Genomic DNA, 20,695 nt, shown 5'->3' on the forward strand with positions numbered 1-20,695 from the left:
GAAGCTTTGGCCTAGAAAAAGGAAGAGAGAGAACAGACCCAGGGTAGCTTCATGAAGGCTGATCTCCATCAATCTCGGCTCTGAGCACAAAACCGGGAAAAAAAAAAAATCTCCCCTAAAAATTCACAACCCTGGGGCTACCCTCAGTCACTTTAGAGTTTGAATTAAAACTGTGCTGTCTGGGAATCCCCAGCCAGACATTAACCACAAAAAAGAAAAAAAGAAGACTGGCAGAAGCAAACCCGGAACCAAGGGGACATTCCTTGCCCGCTGGCACGGAACCCAGAGGTGTCGGACCACGCGTTCCAGGGGCAGTTACTACACTGCCCGCAGGGCCGCCCCCTTGGAGGCTCCCGGCTCGGCCTGCCGGTCGGGCTTTCCCACTTCTCGGGGTTCCCTTGGTGCTGTGTGACCATGCTGCGCGGCAGAGGGGGCTTCCTGCCGCCCACCGTGGCTGGCCAGGAACACGAGTTCGACATCCTTTTCGAAGAGCTCTTCCAGAAGCTGGGCCGCCGCGGGGACGGGACGGTGGACATCGCGGAACTGCAGGAAGGACTGGAGGCCCTGGGCTTCTCTCCAGGCGGGGAGGAGGAGGTGGGCCTTGGTGCGTTCAGGCCTCAGGGAGCGTGCGGGGCCGGAGGCTCTGCAGGCGTGATATGGGGGTGGGGGCGGAGAAGACCCCCTCATCTCTTTGGGGCCTAGTCCCCAGACGTTTTTTGGTGTGAGCTGCTTCACCAGAGACAGCCCGGTGGTGGAACAGTTTTCCACACGTTTCTGTCCTATGAGTGAGCTGCTCAGGTGAAACGTGTAGCAGTCTTACCTAAAAATAGGGTCCAAGCCATCAAAACACAAAAGGTTCGCTAGGCGTTCCTACAGGTTAACGGAACCCCGGGAGGAAGCCAAATGCCTGGGCCTGGGCGCAAATTCGTTTCGCTCTTGGAAACTCCAAGAGTCCGTCTTGATGGCTCCTCCTGAGCTCTACCCAAGGGCGTCCCATAGCTTGGGAAGTGGGGCTGGCACTGAAGGGCTCCCCGCTAAGGCCTTTGGGAATTCCCTGTGTGTGCACTTGCTACTCAGAATACTACAGTGGGTTGCCATTTCCTTCTCCAGGGGATCTTCTAGATCCAGGGATTGAACCCACATACTTTGCCACTCCTTCATTGGCAGGCAGATGCTTTACACTGAGCCACCTGGGAAACCCCAGTTAAAACCAATACTTGCCCGTTTAACCCTACACTTAGAAGTCGCTGTACTGCACTACACCTTAAACCGTAGAGTTATCCTTAAGCTCAGCACACGACAATATCAATACTCACTATTGTATTCTCAGAGGGTCCTCATTTCCACAACTGTACGTTTAACTAGCTGACTTACAGTAAAAATAAAGTCTTTGTTTTACTTAACGCTTCTCTAAGAGACTAGTGGCCTCAGCAGCACCATGGGAACATGTGTGCACATGAGTTTGTAAAAGTGACAGTACACCAGGCTTTATAGAAATCTTTTCCTTGCGAGGCGACTGAATTACATTCAAGTACGGGAAATAGTATTTAATAAGTTTCCATCTGGTAGGCTTGAATTGAATGATGGATGTGAGAGCAGAGAACACAATCTAGAAAAACCATACAGTCAGCACGGTAACACGTAGTTTATGCACCATAGTTCTTAGGATTTATACAGTGTATACCAGAGAAACGGGGGATGGATTAATGCTATCTAACATTTTTGTTATGGAAACTGATGGTTTGATCCCTAAGGCCCAACCAACCACAGATTCCAGTCCTGATTTTATATAACATGTATTGCTTTCACTGGATTCTGTGTGTCCAAGGCTTTTTGTTGCACTCACTTTGTGTTACACAGAATCAGCAAACAAACTGATGAAGTTATGCTTTCTTTCAGAACGCAGCCCCAGAATCTTGTTATTCCATCTCTCTTCTCAGGCAAGAGCTGGGTCTTCTGCTTTAGCAGCTTGTCAGTTTTATCTTCTATCCGTTTATCCCAGTGGTTCTCAACTAGGGGTGATTTTGTCGCTCAGAGACATATGACATTTTGGATGGTTGTGACACTGGGGGATGTATGTGTGTGATGTGAAGGATGTAGTCAGTCAGTCAGTCAGTCAGTCAGTTCAGTCGCTCAGTCGTGTCCGACTCTTTGCGACCCCATGAACCGTAGCATGCCAGGCCTCCCTGTCCATCACCAGTTCCTGGAGTCCACCCAAACCTATGTCCATTGAGTCGGTGATGCTATCCAATCATCTCATCCTCCGTCGTCCCCTTCTCCTCCTGCCCTCAATCTTTCCCAGCATCAGGGTCTTTTCAAATGAGTCAGCTCTTCCCATCAGGTGGCCATAGTATTGGAGTTTCACCTTAAACATCAGTCCTTCCAAAGAACACCCAGGACTGACCTCCTTTAGGATAGACTGGTTGCATCTCCTTGCAGTCCAAGGGACTCTCAAGAGTCTTCTCCAACACTACGGTTCAAAAGCATCAATTCTTCTGCGCTCAGCTTTCTTTGTAGTCAAATTCTCACATCCATACATGACCACTGGAAAAACCATAGCTTTGACTAGACGGACCTTTGTTGACAAAGTAATGTCTCTGCTTTTTAATAAGCTGTCTAGGTTGGTCATAACTTTCCTTCCAAGGAGTAAGCATCTTTTAATTTTATGGCTGCAATCACCATCTGCAGTGATTTTGGAGCCCAGAAAAAGTCAGCCACTGTTTCCCATATATTTGCCATGAAGTGATGGGACCGGATGTCATGATCTTAGTTTTCTGAATGTTGAGCTTTAAGCCAACTTTTTCACTCTCCTCTTCCACTTTCATCAAGAGGCTCTTTAGTTCTTCTTCACTTTCTGCCATAAGGGTGGTGTCATCTGCATATCTGAGGTGATTTGATATTTCTCCTGGCAATCTTGATTCCAGTTTGTGCTTCCTCCAGCCCAGCGTTTTTCATGATGTACTCTGCATATAAGTTAAATAAGCAGGGTGACAGTATACAGCCTGATGTACTCCTTTACCTATTTGGAACCAGTCTGTTGTTCCATGTCCAGTTCTAACTGTTGCTGCCTGACCTGCATACAGGTTTCTTAAGAGGCAGGTCAGGTGGCCTGGTATTCCCATCTCTTTCAGAATTTTCCACAGTTTATTGTGATCCACACAGTCAAAGGCTTTGGCATAGTCAATAAAGCAGAGATAGATGGTTTTCTGGAACTCTCTTGCTTTTTCGATGATCCAGTGGATGTTGGCAATTTGATCTCTGGTTCCTCTGCCTTTTCTAAAACCAGCTTGAACATCTGGAAGTTCACGGTTCATGTACCACTGAAGCCTAGCTTGGAGAATTTTGAGCATTACTTTACTAGCGTGTGAGATGAGTGCAATTGTGCGGTAGTTTGAGCATTCTTTGGCATTGCCTTTATTTGGGATTGGAATGAAAACTGACCTTTTCTAGTCCCGTGGCCACTGCTGAGTTTTCCAAATTTGCTGGCATATTGAGTGCAGCACTTTCACAGCATCATCTTTCAGGATTTGAAATAGTTCAGTTGGAATTCCATCACCTCCACAAGCTTTGTTCTTAGTGATGCTTTCTAAGGCCCACTTGACTTCACATTCCAGGATGTCTGGCTCTAGATGAATGTGAATGATCACACCATCATGATTATCTGGGTCATGAAGATCTTTTTTTGTACAGTTCTTCTGTGTATTCTTGCCACCTCTTCTTAATGTCTTCTGCTCTGTTAGGTCCATACTGTTTCTGTCCTTTATCGAGCCTGTCTTTGCATGAAATATTCCCTTGGTATCTCTAATTTTCTTGAAGAGATCTCTAGTCTTTCCCAGTCTATTGTTTTCCTCTATTTCTTTTCACTGATCACTGAGGAAGGCTTTCTTATCTCTCCTTGCTATTCTTTGGAACTCTGCATTCAAATGGGTATATCTTTCCTTTTTTCCTTTGCTTTTTGCTTCTCTTCTTTTCACAGCTATTTGTAAGGCCTTGTCAGACAGCCATTTTGCTTTTTTGCATTTTTTTTTTTCTTGGGGATGGTCTTGATTCCTATCTCCTGTACAATGTCATGAACCTCTGTCCATAGTTCATCAGGCACTCTACCTATCAGATCTAGTCCCTTAAATCTATTTGTCACTTCCACTGTTTAGTCATAAGGGATTTGATTTAGGTCATATCTGAATGGTCTAGTGGTTTTCCCCACTTTCTTAAATTTAAGTCTGAATTTGGAAATAAGGAGTTCATGATCCTTATGGATATACTGAGAGATGATGCTAAACATTCTACAATGCACAGGACAACAAAGTTACTTGGTCTCAAATGTCAGTGGTGGCAGGGTTGAGAAACCTTGCTTATCCCAACCACAAGCTCCTTGCTCCTGTCTTCCAGTAGCTGACCATGCCCTTTACTTCACTGAGGAAGCAGAGGTGAACTGACATGAATGTCCTCAGATTTCTGGCCTTCTCATAATGTGTCCTGAGCTGTAAAATAGGGATCTTATTAGTGCCTGTCTCATAGGGCCATTATGATGATTCTACTGTCTCTCCCCTGTTACTGTAACAGTCTTATAACCAGTCTTCCTGCCCTTATCTCTCACCTGTTACTGTAACAGACTTATAACCAGTCTTCCTGCCCTTACCTCTCACCATCACTTTTTCCACACTGCCACCATATGACATTTCTGAAAATACATCTCATTAGTTCATAACCCTCCTCTTCAGGGGTGTACAATGCTGGTGGGAAAAGTGTAAACTTCTTAGTATGGTATTGGAGGTTTCCTGATTTCCTGAAGGGTGTTGTGTTTGGTGGGACAGTTCTCCAACTTGCAGATATGCAGGGATCCAGGGTCTTCTCTTGTGAGTCTCTTCTCTTTGAGGGTCTCGTCATCATCTGCATTCAGCTGATGAAAGGAATGAGCATGGAGGAAGACATATGAGAGGATTTTATTAGTTAGGCCTAGAAGTGGCACACATTACTTTCACTTGGATTTTGTTGGAGAGATCTTGGTCACAGGACCGTGCTTAACTGCAAGGGAGACTGGGAAATGTAATCTAGCCAAGTGTCCAAAGAAGGCAGTGAGGAATTTTGGTGGATGGCTGGTGATCTTTGCTACATTTCTCACACCTTTGTTTCTTTGTTTGCTCACCTTTTGCTCTTCATTTTAAAAATATTTGAGTCCCTTCTATCTTTGTCCCTTCTTCAGAGCGCTCACATCTTTGTTACCCTCTGATGCTTGATCATTTTCTACCATTGTGATTTTGGTGTCTTCCCTATTAGCCTGTAAGCTTCTGGAGCACTGGGATTATTGCTGACTCATTTCTGTTTCTCAAGCATTTAGTTTCTTACATATTTATTGAGTGAATGAATACATGCATGGCTGTTGAGTAGAAGAGTAGTCAATTGCTAAAGTTCTTTAAAATTCCAGTACTCAAAGATTCTATGTTTTCAGTGTTAGAAATTTTACTCTAAAAATAAGGCACTGGTAATTTGTGGCAGATTAATTTACATGTGATAAATATATAAATATTTAAATGCTGTAATTTGTTATCTACCTTGTGTGAATGTATCTCTAATATCATTTTTTCTTTCTTGTAGATAATTTTAAAATCTGTGGTTGTTAATGAGCATAATCTGCTGGACCTTGGCACATTTATGCAGTACATGAAAGATAATGAGATAAACATGAAATTGACTTTTAAGAGTTTGGACACAAATAATGTTGGTTTGTTTTTAATACAACTAGTAATTTTATCCAAAAATTAATTGTGTTTTAGTAAAGGTTTATTTTTAGGTGTTTGGCTTCCCTGAAAGGTTATTGAAAACTCATTTATTTAATTCTGTCATTTGTTTTATTATTACTTTTAAGAAATATTTTTAAATGATGTCATTTTTATTTACATACTACCTTTCAAAAAGAAAACCACCAACAAAAAGGTTATACCCTTGAGTAATATGCTTTTTAGCTAAAGATCTGAGAAATATTTATTTCATTTTGGTAAGGTTTTTCATGAAGCTCCATGTGACAATGGTGGTTAAGCTGTCTGGAAAGATCAGTAGAAGTTACCTTAGTGAAGAGTAGGGAAGAGTGGTCCAAGCAGAGGAAATAGCTTGTTGGGAGGCTGTGGTCACCTTGCGGGAGTAGGTCATGTCTGAGAAACTAGAGGAAGACCAGTGAGGGTGAAGCTGAGAGCAAGGGGAAATGTCAGAGATGAGGCTGGGAGGCTGGCACAGGTAGGATCATGGAGGGCCTTGGGGTCTGGGAAGGTTTCTGGACTTGATCATTAAGGGGAATGAGGTGGGAAGCCTCTGAAGAGTTTTCAGTAGTGGCGGTAGTAACACCATCATATTTGTGTAGAGCATGGACTGGCATTTTGAGCTACTGTGGGACTGGGTTGATGGGAATAAATGACTTGGGAAACACTTAGGCACAGAACAGACCACATTTGGTGGTTGAATGTGTAGTAGGCTGAGGGAAAGAAGAGACAAGAATGACTTATTTAAGCAATATTGGAGATAAACTTTTTATTTATTAATATAAGAAATGTCATATGGACTTTCCAGTCTGTCTTGGCAAGTAGAAAAAATAATTGGGATGTTGATGTTTTATGGCATGGTGTGATAATGTGCTGAATACTGCGTTACTGTTTGCCTCTGAATATTTTCAAACCTTCCAGTTGATGCTCATTTTCTTTATTCCTTTAAAGGAGTGATTGATCCTTCAGAAATTATCGATAGTCTCAACTTAATAGGTATACATATTTCTGAAAAAGAGGCATTGAAGATTCTTGAAAGGTCAGCCCTTACATATTATATACATTTTAAAATTAATTTTTATTTACTTTAAAACCTTTTGGGCTCCCCTTGTGGCTTAGACAGTAAAGAGTCTTCTTGCAATGAGGGAGACCTGGGTTCAATACCTGGGTCAGGAAGATCCCCTGGAGAAAGAAATGGCAACCCATTCCAGTATTCTTTTTTTTTTTAATTTTATTTTATTTTTAAACTTTACATAATTGTATTAGTTTTGCCAAATATCAAAATGAATCTGCCACAGGTATACATGTGTTCCCCATCCTGAACCCTCCTCCCTCCTCCCTCCCCATACCATCCCTCTGGGTCGTCCCAGTGCAGTAGCCCCAAGCATCCAGTATCTTGCATCGAACCTGGACTGGCATCTTGTTTCATAGATGACATTTTACATGTTTCAATGTCATTCTCCCAAATCTTCCCGCCCTCTCCCTCTCCCATAGAGTCCATAAGACTGTTCTATACACCATTCCAGTATTCTTGCCTGGAAAATCCCATGGATGGAGGAGTCTGGTGGGCTACAGTCTATGGGGTCACAAAGAGTCAGACACGACTGAGCGACTTCACTTTCTTTCTTTCTTTAAAACCTTTTTGGGACTTCCCTTGCAGTCCAGTGGTTAGGACTCTGTGCTTTCACTGCAGGGGTTGTGGGTTCAATCTCTGGTTGGGGGAACTAAGATCCCTCATGCTGTACAGTGCAGCCAAAAAAAACCAAAACCAAAAACAACCAAAAACCCCACAAGCAAACAAATAAACAAAAAACACAAACAGCTTTTTCATTATGAAAGTGAAAACTGGAAATTTTATGAAAACATGAATAATGGCTCATAATCATTGTTTGCTATCACTCTTCTACATGATATATTATCTGCTTTAAGTCTCTTAAGACTTCAGAGGCAAAGGCTATTATTTTCCTTGTTTTACTGAGGTTAAGTAACTTGCTCAAGCTCACCATAATCCACCTCTGCAATATTAATCCATTGATATAATTTTATATTTATTTTATATTTATGCATATATCTTTTTTTTTGTTAAGATCATATACTTTACACTATTAGTCAATCCATCAAGCATCCAATCAATCAAGTCACCTATCAATCAGATATTGATTGATGCTTTTTGCCACACATGGAGTAGCCAGTGAGGATTCAGTGGTATAAACGATATGGTCCTGGTGCCCATCCTTGCAGAGCTAATAGTCTATGGGGCTGAGGGGAGCTGAGTTGCAGAGTGGTGAAAGTTATGATAGGGACACATAAGAAAACACTGAAGAAAAGTATCTCTATTAGGAAAGAGAGCTGAATTTTGTCAACTATACAGCTTTTTTCACTTAACCTATTTTTTAAAAACTTACTTTTGGCTGTGCTGGATCTTCATTGCTGCATGGGCTTCTCTATTTGTGGTGAGCACGGGCTACTCTCTAGTTGCGGTATGCAGGCTTCTCATTGCTGTGGCTTCTCTTGTTCGGAGCATGGGCTCTAAAGTGCTCAGGCTCAGCAGTTGCGGCTCCTGGGCTCTACAGCACAGGCTCAGTTGTGGCGCACAGGCTCAGTTGTGGCGCACAGGCTCAGTTGTGGTGCACAGGCTCAGTTGTGGCGCACAGGCTTAGTTGCTCCCAGGCATGTAGGATCTTCCTGGTTCAGGGATCAAACCTGTGTCTCCTGCCTTGGCAGGTAGATTCTTTACCACTGAACCACCAGGGAAACCCTTCACTTGACTTATTTATTTAGTGTACTGTAGTAGTAGATCTGACATTAAACATTCCTGAGATAAAGCTAACTTGTTATGAACTATTTCATTCAAGAAACATACAGACCAATAGAGAATTTTATCACAAACAACCATATCGTCACTGGGTTTGTCATATTTAACATTTTGCCATATTTGGTTCAGATTTTTCAAATAAATAAATCATTACAGACAGCTGAAGTTTTCAGTGTCTTTAAACCCATTTCCTTCTCTTCTGCCAGAAGTAACTACTATCCTGAACTTATCATCCCCATACACATTTTTATCTCTGTGTATATTTTACTACCTACATATCCTTAAAGTATGATACTGCTTCTCATATTTTAAGACATTATTTAAATGGTGGCATGCTGCATATTTTTAAAATCACTTTTTCTAAATATTATATTTTAGAGATTTGTTGATGTTGATGCCTATAGCATCAATCATTTTAGTCAGTGTACAGCTTCTATTTAATGTATATGATTCAATTTACTTATGAATTCTCCTGATAGACTTTAGGTTTTTAAAAAAATTTTGTTTTGTTACTAGTACAAAACAATGCTGGAATGAATAGTCTCGTATTCTTGTTCATTACTTGCAGTTCATCTTGTTCATTACTTGCAGTCAAGTTGCTTGACTGTAGGATATACAGACCTTTAATTAGATATTACAAATTTTTCTCCAAAGTGGTTGTACCAATTTAGTATTCTACTAGAAATGTATTTCCTTCCTATTACTTGATACTATAGTCTTCTTATATTTAAATATTTTCTAAACCCATGGGTCAGAAATATTGTCCTGTTGTTTTAATATAATTTGATTTAATTTACTTATATTCCTCATTGCTAGTGCGTCTGAACATCTTTTAATGTATTAGCTGGCCATTTGGATATTACCTCCCTATGAATTACTTAAGTTAAGTCTTTTGCCTACTTTTAAGCTGAGTTGGTCATCGTTTTTTTAATGGTTTGTAGCTCTGCTTTCATAAATTCTGGATGTTAATCCTATGATGGTTATATGCACTGCAAATGTCTTTTCCCAGCTTGTTTCTTATTCTAAATTCATTTTTTGTGTTTTTGTCATTGTGCAGAAAATTTCAGTTTTAAGGTAGTCATATTTGTCCATCTTTTTCTTTTTGCATGTGCTTTTAACACCTTGAAAAGTTCTTACTTACCCTGGGATATAAAAATGTTAACCTATATCTTATTTTTATAATTTTGCATTTTACATTTAGTTCTTTAATTCATCTGTAATTGATGTTCATGTATGTTATAAAATTACATGTCCAGTTTCATTTTTTTCTATATGGTCTGTTGTTCCATCACCATTAATTGACTGGTCTCATCCTTTTCCCACAACTTGAAATGCTTACCTCTGTCATATTATTAAATTTCCATCTGTATGTGGATGTGTTTCTCATCTCTTTTTTATTACATTTGTCTGTTGTGCATCATTACCATCTCCTAATTGCTATCACTTTAGAATACATCTTGATATCTGGTTTTACTTTCTTCATCTTCAATAATGTCAATGCAATTCTTGGCCCTTTAATCTTCTATATGCATTTTAGAATCAGCTTATTTGGATACATATACAAATATGCACATGTGCATACATACACTCACATACCCCTTTTGGAACTTTTTTTGGCCGCACCATGCAGCATGTGGGATTCTTAGTTCCTCAACCAGGGAATGAACCCGTGCCCCCTGCCCTGGAAGTGTGGAGTCCTAACCGCTAGACCTCCGGGAATTTAATTCCCCCCTTTTGGAATTTTGATTGCAATTGCATGTAATTTATACATCCATTTGGGGGACAAGTGATGTATTTATGATGTTACATTTTCTATTTCATGAATATTATGTATGTCTTTATTTTTTAGATCTTCTTTAATGTCTTTTAATAAAATGTTATATATTCTCTATAAAGCTCTTATATAACTTTTGTTGGATTTACTCACAGAAACATGGTTTTTGTTGCTCTTCTAAGTATACAGAGGACTTTGATTTGCTATTACTTCATTTAGAATTTTCATATCCATGTTAATAATCAATACTATTGCAAGGGTTAAGATGGAACCTTGTTTCCTTTCTGTGGTCTACAGGGCTCCACGTGGTCTGGCCCACCTCTCTAGTCTTGTCATCCAGAACTCTCCTTCCACTCTGTGCTCCAGGCCCACTGAGCTTTCAGTCTTAAACAACAACAACAGCAACAAACACCCTGGAGTCTCATTCCTTCAACCCTTTTACAAACTGTTCTTTCTGTCTGGGAGACCCATTCCAGCTCCTTCACTTGGATATCCCCTGCTTATTCGTTAGGTCTCTATTCAGATGTGACTCTGACCTCTGAAACTTTTTTGGTTTTGCTGGTATTTGCTTTTACAACTTTACAGATGGTCATCTGTCGTATTTCCTATTCCAAACAGACTGTAAAGCTGGGACCAAAATATATTATCCATTATTTTATAGTCAATGCCTAGTACAGTGTCTGGAACATACTAACAGATCAATACATGTTTTCTGACTGTTTTAATATTGTCACAAAAACCAAGGGTGGAGAGTATCAGATTTAATAGGAGGGACTGGTGACATAAATATTGAAAAAAAATTCCTTAGATCTGCTCGTTTGAGATTTCTGGGCCTCTCAGTGAAAACAGTTTCAGTGGGTGGTAAAGGGTTATGTCAGATTGCACTGGGCTACTGAATGAATGGGAAGTGAGGAGGTAGGTATGATGAATGTTGTTTACTGATTGGGGAAGTTTAGATAAGATGGAGAAGACGACTAAGCAAGTCTTTTTACATTATATTTTTATAAATTTTTGAAGGGTAGGAGAGATTTGTGGAGAAGTAGCCATGACAAAGAGGGACATTTGTTGGATACGTTGTAGAGAAAGGAAAGTAATGATTGAGAAGGAGTAGGTCCAATAGCTCGAGAGAGAGAGAGGGTCCTTGAGTAAGAGTCAACATGTAGTTCTCGGAGGTAAGGATAAAAGTGGGTAGAGAGAAATTTATTCATTCATTTACTGAGTGCATGCTATTTATCTAGATGCTGGGGATGTAGTAGTGAAGGAAACAGGCAGAAATTCCTGCTCTATGGAACACACAATAATCAAGAGGAGACAATAGTAGAAAAACAAATTATCTTAGATGGTGATAGATGGTGATATTCCTCCTTAGAAGGGAGGAAAACAGTATGGATGTGTGAGTGATAGGGGAGTTGCAGTTTTAGATATGGTGAGTTGGGAAGGCCATGGTGGTGACATTTGTGTAGAGATTTGAAGAAGTGAGGAAGGAGTCATGATGGTCTTTGAGGGAAGAGCAGTCTAGGCAAAGGAAGTAGCACAAGCAAAGTCACCAGAAAGGCAGTATATCTGACAAGGTTAGGACACTGAGAGGGGAGCAGTGTGTCTGGAATAGAGTGAATGAGGAAGAGGGTGGTAGGAGATGAGCTTTAAGAGGTAACAGGAGTCAGATCACATATGATCTTGCAGGAAAGAAGGAATTTGGCTTTTGCCCTGGTAAGTCATTGGATGGTTTTAGACAGAGGTATGACATGATTTTAGATTTTAGGATCATTCTGGCCAATGTGTTGAGAATAGGGGGGGCAAGGGTGAGAGTAGGAAGGACAGGTATGCAATAATACAGACAGCATTTGAGGGTGGCTTGTACCAAGATGGAGGAGGTAAGTAGTGATTGGATTCTGGATGTATTTTGAAATGTTCACAATATTTACTGCTGAATTGTGAGTGGGGTGTAAAAGAAAAAGAATAGTTAAGGATAGTGCCAAGATTTTTGGCCTGAGCATCTAAAAGAATGGAATTGTCCTGTATCGAGAGGGGTAAAACTGTGAGAAAAGCACGTTTGGGATGGGGTAGATATCAGAGTTCAGGTTTGTTTTTGTTGCGTTTCAGATGCTAACCAGACATCTAGGTAGAAATGTTAGGTGGGCAATTTGAAATAGGAATCTGGAGTTCAGAGGATCACTCAAGAGAGACATTTGAAAGTCATAGCCCCATAGATGGTATTTGAAGCCATGAGACTGGAAGAGATAACCAAGAAGAGAGTATAATGCTCTGAGTCCTGGTGTTCTCTGATGTTTAGAGGCAGGGGAGATGAGGGCAAACCAGTGAAGGAGACAGAGAAGGAGCAGCCAGAGGAAAAGGAGGAGGGCTAAGAGAACACTCTATTCTGGAAACCAGATGAAGAAAATGTTTCAAGGAGGAGAGAACTGTCTTTGTCATATGCTGCTGACAGGGTAAAGATGAGGATAAAGAAGGTGCCATGGAGAATACTGGTGTAGTAAATAGTAGTGAGAGCCTGATGGGAGTGGGTTCAAAAGAGAATGAGAAATTGGAGACAGAAGGTAGATAGCTCTTTAAAGTAATTTATTTATGTATATATTTTTGGCTGTATATGTGCATACATGCTAAGTCACTTCAGTAGTGTCTAACTCTTTGCAACCCCATGGACTGTAGACTGCCAGGCTCCTCTGTCCATGGGATTCTCCAGGCAAGAATACTGCAATGGGTTTCCATGCCCTTCTCATTTTTTGGCTGTACCATGCAGCTTATGGGATATTAATTTCCCTGTCCAGGGGTTGAACCTGGGCCCCCTGCATTGAAAGCTTAGAGTCTTAACCACTGGACCACCAGGGAAGTCCCTAGACAACTCTTTAGAGAGTGTTACTGCAAAGGCAGAGAGATCTAAGAGGTGACTGTTGGGAAGGTTGTGTTAAGAGGTTTTAAGATGAGAACACTTCAACACTCGTGTTTTATCGAGAAATGGGGGACAACATGGCCTGAGAGTGAGAGTCAAAAATTGATTTGGTGGCTTGAGATGTGTGAAAATTAGCAGTAATCACTGAGGAAAATGAGAAAGGGTGCTACCTCAAACAAGTAACTTTGAAATTTTGGGAACCTCACATTTCAAAATGATATATTTCATTATCTTTCTTCACATTCTTAATTTCATTCAAAGATTTGAGAAATTCCCTGATGAGAATTCTTAAAATTAGTTTACTATTATCTCATATTAATGAAAATTCTATTTCCATTGATATTTGCATTTCTTATGATATTTTTGACATTGGATATTTTATATCCATAGAAAAGAAAATGGCCTTTTGAGATCCATAACCAAAAAGGGTAATTGTCAGCCATCATTTTGATTGTTAAAGGAGTTACAAGATGAAGTTACAAATAGGAAGAAGGGGAAATATTTAAAGGAGAAATGCTAGAAGGTTGAGATGTAGTAATACTGACAGCTTGTGAGTTCTTTATAATTTACAAGGCCTTTGTACATATAATCCAGTTTAATACTCTAATAGCTCTGTTTTGTAGGAATTATTCCCATATAAACCAAAATTTAGAGACATGAGATGCCCTTTCTACATCACAAAAGTAACAATGTGCAGAACTCAACACAGCTCAAATTTTAAGAAAGAGATGTCATTTTGATAATGCTTTTTAAAATGTATGAATTGTAGTTTGTATTTATAGCATGGATACTGATGGGTCACTGACAGTGGATTGGGATGAATGGAGGAAGTATTTTTTATTTAAACCTGCAAGAAATATGGAGGAAATTGCCCATTACTGGAGCCATTTTACAGTAAGTGGTCTCTTTTTAAGAATTTGTATGTCTTATTCTATGAATCATGGGTGGAAATGTAATGAATTACATACTCTTAGAAAATTGTGGGGCCAGAAAATTATTTAGTGAGGTTTTGCTGATGAAAAAAGTGATGCTATACTATACTATAAGTGATATTTCCTCAGAAATTTGTATGATGCTAAAAAATCTGAGTTGACATGTAATATCTACTTCAACTAAAGTTTCAGCCTGCAAAAGGCACACATCTGTTGAGAGGAAGTACACTCTTAAGAGTTGATTACTCCTACTCAGCACCATCATTTTGTGTTGTAGTTGCTTATTTTCTTGCCTGAAAAGTAGGGAATGTGAATTGCAGATTGCTTTATTATATAACACTTCACTGATAAATATTTGTTGGATGAATGAATAAACTTTGAACAGAAGTTTTTGAAAGAGTGTTCAAAGCTTTAGTTTTTTCCATATGCATATATACTTCATAGTTGGCATAGGTCTTGTCTGTTGGTGCACTTAAAAATCTATGCTTCATAATTTCTTAAAGTTCTCAAAATTTCTTAAACTATCTTAAAAGTTTTGCTTAGTAACTACAAACTAAAATCTATACTATTCTGTGTCTCATGATTATATGTATACAGTTGAACCTTGCACAATGCAGATTTGAACTTCACAGATTTACTTATATGCATATTTTTTCACAGTAAATATGTACTAAAATGCTACATGATCTGTGGTTGACAATGGATATGGAGGGCTAACTGTAAAGTTCTACATGGGTTTTTGACTGTGCCTGGGATCAGTGCCTGTAGATCAGATCAGTCGCTCAGTCGTGTCCTACTCTTTGCGACCCCATGAATCGCAGCACGCCAGGCCTCCCTGTCCATCACCAACTCCTAGAGTTCACTGAGACTCACGTCCTTCGAGTCAGTGATGCCATCCAGCCATCTCATCTGTCGTCCCCTTCTCCTCCTGCCCCAATCCCTCCCAGCATCAGAGTCTTTTCCAATGAGTCAACTCTTCGCATGAGGTGGCCAAAGTACTGGAGTTTCAGCTTTAGCATCATTCCTTCCAAGGAAATCCCAGGGCTGATCTCCTTCAGAATGGACTGGTTGGCTCTCCTTGCAGTCCAAGGGACTCTCAAGAGTCTTCTCCAACACCACAGTTCAAAAGCATCAGTTCTTCGGCGCTCAGCCTTCTTCACAGTCCAACTCTCACATCCATACATGACCACAGGAAAAACCATAGCCTTGACTAGACAGACCTTTGTTGGCAAAGTAATGTCTCTGCTTTTGAATATGCTATCTAGGTTGGTCATTCAAGGGTCAAATATATACGTGCATCCATATGTCCTATCTCTGAGAAATGGAGAAGACCAGTAGGATCACATTACTATTGATAGATAGAATAATCTTACGTCTTAGCTGTGATAGTGTGCCTTCTCTACTCATAATATGACCCTTACAAAACTGTCTAGTTACCAACATTCTTTCAATAAATACGTAATCATGAAGAGATTTTTTCCTTTAGGAAGTGTTCATTCTGTACCTTCCTTTTAGAGATGATTAAAGCAAATTCAAGACAATGAAAAATACACTTATTGTATGCCTGTGTGCATGCTAAGTCACTTTAGTCACTTCCGACTCTTTGCGACCCTATGGACCGTAGCCTTCCAAGCTCCTCTGTCCGTGGGATTCTCCAGGCAAGAATACTAGAGTGGGTTTCTATGCCCTCCTCCTGTGTTGGTAGACGGGTTCTTTACCACTAGTGCCACCTGGGAAGGCCATTGTATGCCTAATATATGATAAGTTTTCTGTTTAATAATGAGATAAACAGCAAACAGGCATGGAAAGTGCTTATTTTGAAAATTAACTGATATAGTGTTGGTGATAACCTACTAAAGTCATTTAAAATGAGCTCAATGAACTGCCTTTTGGGTATAGTGCTAACAAAGGGTGCTTCCTTTGTTCCATGGGCAGGTCCACTGTTTGGTTTATAGTAATTTCACAGGATACAAATGTGCTTGCAACTCTAGCTGTACAGCCCAGAGGTAGAAAGCAGCCACTTCTGCAGGGTGGAAACAGTGTCAGCTCTGGTTCAAATCCCAGCTCTGCCATTTACTGTCTGGGTGAGCTGGAGTAAATTATTTAATCTCTCTGGGCCTCAGTTTTCTTAACTGTAAAATTGGGATAGTAATACTTCTCTTAGGGTTATTATGAGAACTGAAGATGACACATATAACTGTTTAATACAGCACTGAGTTTGCTCTATAAATGTCAGTTTTTATTTCTTAAACAGATATTGAGCTATTTCCTAGCCGTATTACTGCTAATGACTAAGCACAGCCAAGCACTTGGAGGACTAACTGCTTTCAAGCACTCTATGTTTTACAATTAATAATATTGGTAGCTGACATTCACTGAGTGTTTTTTAGTGCCAAACATTATGCTGAGTGCTTTATATGCTCTAAGTTACTTAATTAAAAAAAAAAGTCTATCCAGTTATGTATTAGTATTGTTCCTCTTTGCATTTGAGGAAACTAAGTCACAGAGGGTTCATTCAATTAGGAGCTCGGAGATTCAGGATTTGAATCCCACCTGACTCCTGAGCCTAGGTCCTTAATCATGACATATGTGATCAAACTTCTAGACCCTCAAAAAAAAAATCCTACTTGTGATATATATACCACAGAATTTATTATCTGCTCTGCACACTACATAGGAAGGCCCAGATTTTTTAATCAATTACACAGGAAAGTGCTTCTAAATGTATTGTCATATATTTTATATTTGCTTTGTTAAAAGTGAATGGAACAACAGACTGGTTCCAAATCGGAACAAGCACGTCAAGGCTGAATATTGTCACCATGTTTATTTAACTTACATGCAGAGTACATCATGGGAAATGCTGGGCTGGATGAAGCACAAGCTGAAATCAAGATTGCCAGGAGAAATATCAATAACCTCAGATATGCAGATAGCATATTAAAAAGCAGAGACATTACTTTGCCAACAAAGGTCCATCTAGTCTAAGTTATGGTTTTTCCAGTAGTTATGTATGGATGTGAGAGTCAGACTACAAAGAACGCTGAGCACCAAAGAATTGATGCTTTTGAACTGTGGTGTTGGAGAAGACTCTTGAGAGTCCCTTGGACTGCAAGGAGATCCAACCAGTCTATCCTAAAGAAAATCAGTCCTGAATATTCACTGGAAGGACTGATGCTGAAGCTGAAACTCCAATGCTTTGGCCACCTGATGTGAAGAACTGACTCACTAGAAAAGACCCTGATACTGGGAAAGATTGAAGGTGGGAGGAGAAGGGGACGATAGAGGATGAGGTGGTTGGATGGCATCACTGACTTGATGGATATGAGTTTGAGTCAGCTCCGGGAGTTGGTGATGGACAGGGAAGCCTGGTGTGCTGCAGTCCATGGGGTCGCAAAGAATCTGACACTGTAGTGGGAATTCTTCATAATGTAGTTTCACAGCCTTGAGAAATTCCACAGAAATAGCACCTGGAAAAACAGCATATATTAAGAAACTGTGTTAATGATTATCTTTCATGTTTTTCTTAAGAATAATCTCCTTGTTACAAACCCCAAGGCCAAACCCAGAAGGGAGTGTGACTGGGATCATGAAAGCATGGGCCTTGAACCACCTGGGTTGGCATCAAGCATGAACACTGCCTTCGCACTTGCTGATTGTTCCTGAGACTAGCCCTAAAGGGAATGACCTGGGGTAAAAACAAGGAGATCTGGACTGTGTCAGTGTAGTGTCTTGGGAAAGATATGATAAAAAATTCTTGTAGTCTGAAATTAGGAATAAAAGCTGGACTCAGAGTGGACTCTGCACCTCAGTCCAATAGCGGCTGCAGATCCCCTGACACATTGCACCAGACTTCATATTCTGTCTTCATTCTCGTTGCTTGCTCCCGGACCATTAGGGCAACACGACATGAGTGAGCGACTGAATTGAACTTGTTAGAAGTGAAAAGTCTGACTGAAGATAATAGGAGAATCCGATAGTCTTGAACACTGAAGATACTTATACATTGTTGCCTCTTAAATTACTATTCTCACCACTGTGTGCATAGCCTGTATTTGACTATGGGGCATCCTTGATGGCTCAGTGGGTAAAGAAACCGCCTGCAATGCAGGAGACACAGGAGAGCTAAAAGTATTTATTAGAATTTGACAGATTGTTCTTTTTGTATTTAATCTTAGACAAATAATTTTATATTGAAAATGGTATACAGATTTTTAAATGGTTGAATTGTAAAGGTTGTCCTAAGCATGATACAAAAAATTGTCAATTTATATTTTTAATATATATTAATTTTATAATTGACAGTATTTCAAGCTAATTTATGAGTTATTTAAAGTTATATTAGTTGGTAAATACAAAATTCTAGGAAAGGCTGATATTAATTTGCTGTGGAGATGAAATATATAAAGAATTTATACCTTATTAGGAGATAACGTTTCCATTTGAGATCAGCTAACTATAATGTTATGTAAAATTTGTTTTGATAGGGAATTGACATGGGAGATAGATGGACTTTCCATAACTTAATTGATAAAAAGAGAAAATCTGGCCATCTGTGGAAATATCTGTTGGCTGGAGGCATAGCGGGTACGTGTGCTCGAACATGTACAGCACCGCTAGAGCGTCTGAAAACCCTCATGCAGGTGTGTTGCATAGTTCGTGTACATGATTTTGAGTAATGTGAATAATGTTTGATGCTTTTAAAAAGGAGGATTTCAGAAGTCTTAATAATATTTCTTGATTTTGTCATGTGCAAATTGCTTCATTGCCAGTAATCTAGACTCAGTTATTCAAAAGTTCCCAGACACTCAACTCACCTTGAGGGTGCAACAACCAAGTGATATACCATTCTCATTCACATGCATTTTGGAGTTTTGTGATGGAGACAGATTTTCAAATAAATAATTAAATACAACCTAGTACTAGTATTCTAGAGAGGGCAAAAATTAGGAAAATCTTTTTTTTTTTTTGGTGGAGTCTGGGAAGGGAAGGCTACACAATACTCTTAATTCTCTCCCTGGACTGGAAATTGTGACAAGAGACAGAAAGTGGTCAGGGTTGCACTCCCTCTTTATTCCTTATCAAATGCAGAGCCCTGTAGGTAGAATTCTTCAGTTTTCTGAAGTGTTGGGTCCCTTTCAAATTGACGCAGGCAATGAAGAAATTGCCTGAGCCTCGTGGCCAAGTCTCTGGTTGTGACCGTTCAACTGAAACCAGATGAGAAGGGTGTCCACCCTCCTCATTGCTCTATTCAAGGCAGAAATGATGGACCTATAACAACATTCAGTCACTGTCTCCTTTTAGCTTTCTTGGGTCACCACGGAATAAATCTGTTTCTAACTTTTATAGAAATATACAAAGCAAGGGAGCATGTCTGCCTGCTGGTATTCTGAGTTCAAAGCAGGGGAAAGGGACAGGAGGCCTACTGTGCATATTTACTTACTTAATTCATCTGTTTTTAGTCCTATGCCTCACTGAATTCTTGAATTCTGTATTCCTGAGTTAAGATCTCTGCTTCCTCCAGAGAATAAAGCTTCATGGATTTTTTAGGGAAAATTTAGTTCTATGTGCTTTCCCCTCCTCAGACCCGTAAGTTACAACTTTTACTTTGCTAAATTAGTTATCACTTTTCCATTTGCTTTCTACCTCCCCCAAATCTGATGAAACCACTAGTACCTTTACCCCTACAGATTAGTAATGAGGTGACCATATAATTTTCATTTGAATCAAGACACTTTTAAAAAAGAAAGGGGTGCTTAATAATCATGGAGGGATAGCTTTTGGGCGAATTGGGATCGATGGGTGCCCTGTTATTGCCTGCTTTGTTACTTTACTATCGTTTTTGTGTGGTTTTGGGAGGACGAGGAAATAAACATGTGGGGCCATTCTACCACTTTTTCTAAAAGTCAGTATCTTACATGTCTAAAATTATTTTATTTTTCTTTTCTCTTTGATTGGCAGTTTGGCAGAATATGGACATCAAGGTCAAAAATGCTTTCCCTTAGAACTTCTTAAGGCATTGTGCTATTATTTTCTAGCATTCAGTGTTACTTCTGAAAAGTCTGATGCCATTTTGATATTTTGTAGATTACTTGGTTTTCCTCTCTGGAAGCATTTAGTCATGCCTCTACCTTGGGCTTTCCCAATGGCTCAGCATGCAAAGAATCTGCCTGCAATGCAGAAGACACAGGAGACACAGGTCAGGTTCCTGGGTGGGGAAGATCCCCTGGAGGAGGAAATGGCAACTGACTCCAGTATTTTTGCTTGAAAAATCCCACTGATAGAAAAAAAAAAAAAATCCCATGGATAGAGGAGCCTGGCAGGCTACAATCCAAAGAATCTCAAAAAGTTGGACATGACTGAGCAACTAAGTACTACGTTGGGTATTCTGAAATTGTACAATGTGAGTTTAGGTAGGTTCTTTTCAACCCATTGTGCTTGACACTTGGTGGGCTCTTCTTAACCGTAAACTTAGGTCATTCCTCAGCATTAGTGTATTCTAGTGTTTCCTCC

General features: G+C 39.9%; 1 protein-coding gene across 4 annotated transcripts in view; it reads left to right on the forward strand.

Annotated features, from left to right (window-relative positions):
- The first annotated feature begins 324 nt into the window (after window positions 1-324).
- The window catches only part of LOC109556790 (mitochondrial adenyl nucleotide antiporter SLC25A24-like), a 45,372-nt gene continuing 25,001 nt past the window's right edge, over window positions 325-20,695 (forward strand). The window contains exons 1-4 of one of the 4 annotated variants that reach the window (XM_070786001.1): window positions 325-5,718; window positions 6,705-6,792; window positions 14,020-14,144; window positions 18,670-18,825. In XM_070786001.1, the coding sequence (XP_070642102.1) occupies window positions 14,034-14,144; window positions 18,670-18,825 (267 nt within the window). In that variant the 5' untranslated portion in view covers window positions 325-5,718; window positions 6,705-6,792; window positions 14,020-14,033. Of the gene's footprint in view, window positions 5,719-5,741; window positions 6,793-14,019; window positions 14,145-18,669; window positions 18,826-20,695 lie in introns of those variants that run through there. The other 3 variants (XM_070786000.1, XM_070786002.1, XM_070785999.1) reach the window with 3 other exon arrangements.

This window comes from Bos indicus, chromosome 3 (genome assembly GCF_029378745.1).
Source record: "Bos indicus isolate NIAB-ARS_2022 breed Sahiwal x Tharparkar chromosome 3, NIAB-ARS_B.indTharparkar_mat_pri_1.0, whole genome shotgun sequence".
NCBI classification, from domain to species: Eukaryota; Metazoa; Chordata; class Mammalia; order Artiodactyla; family Bovidae; genus Bos; species Bos indicus.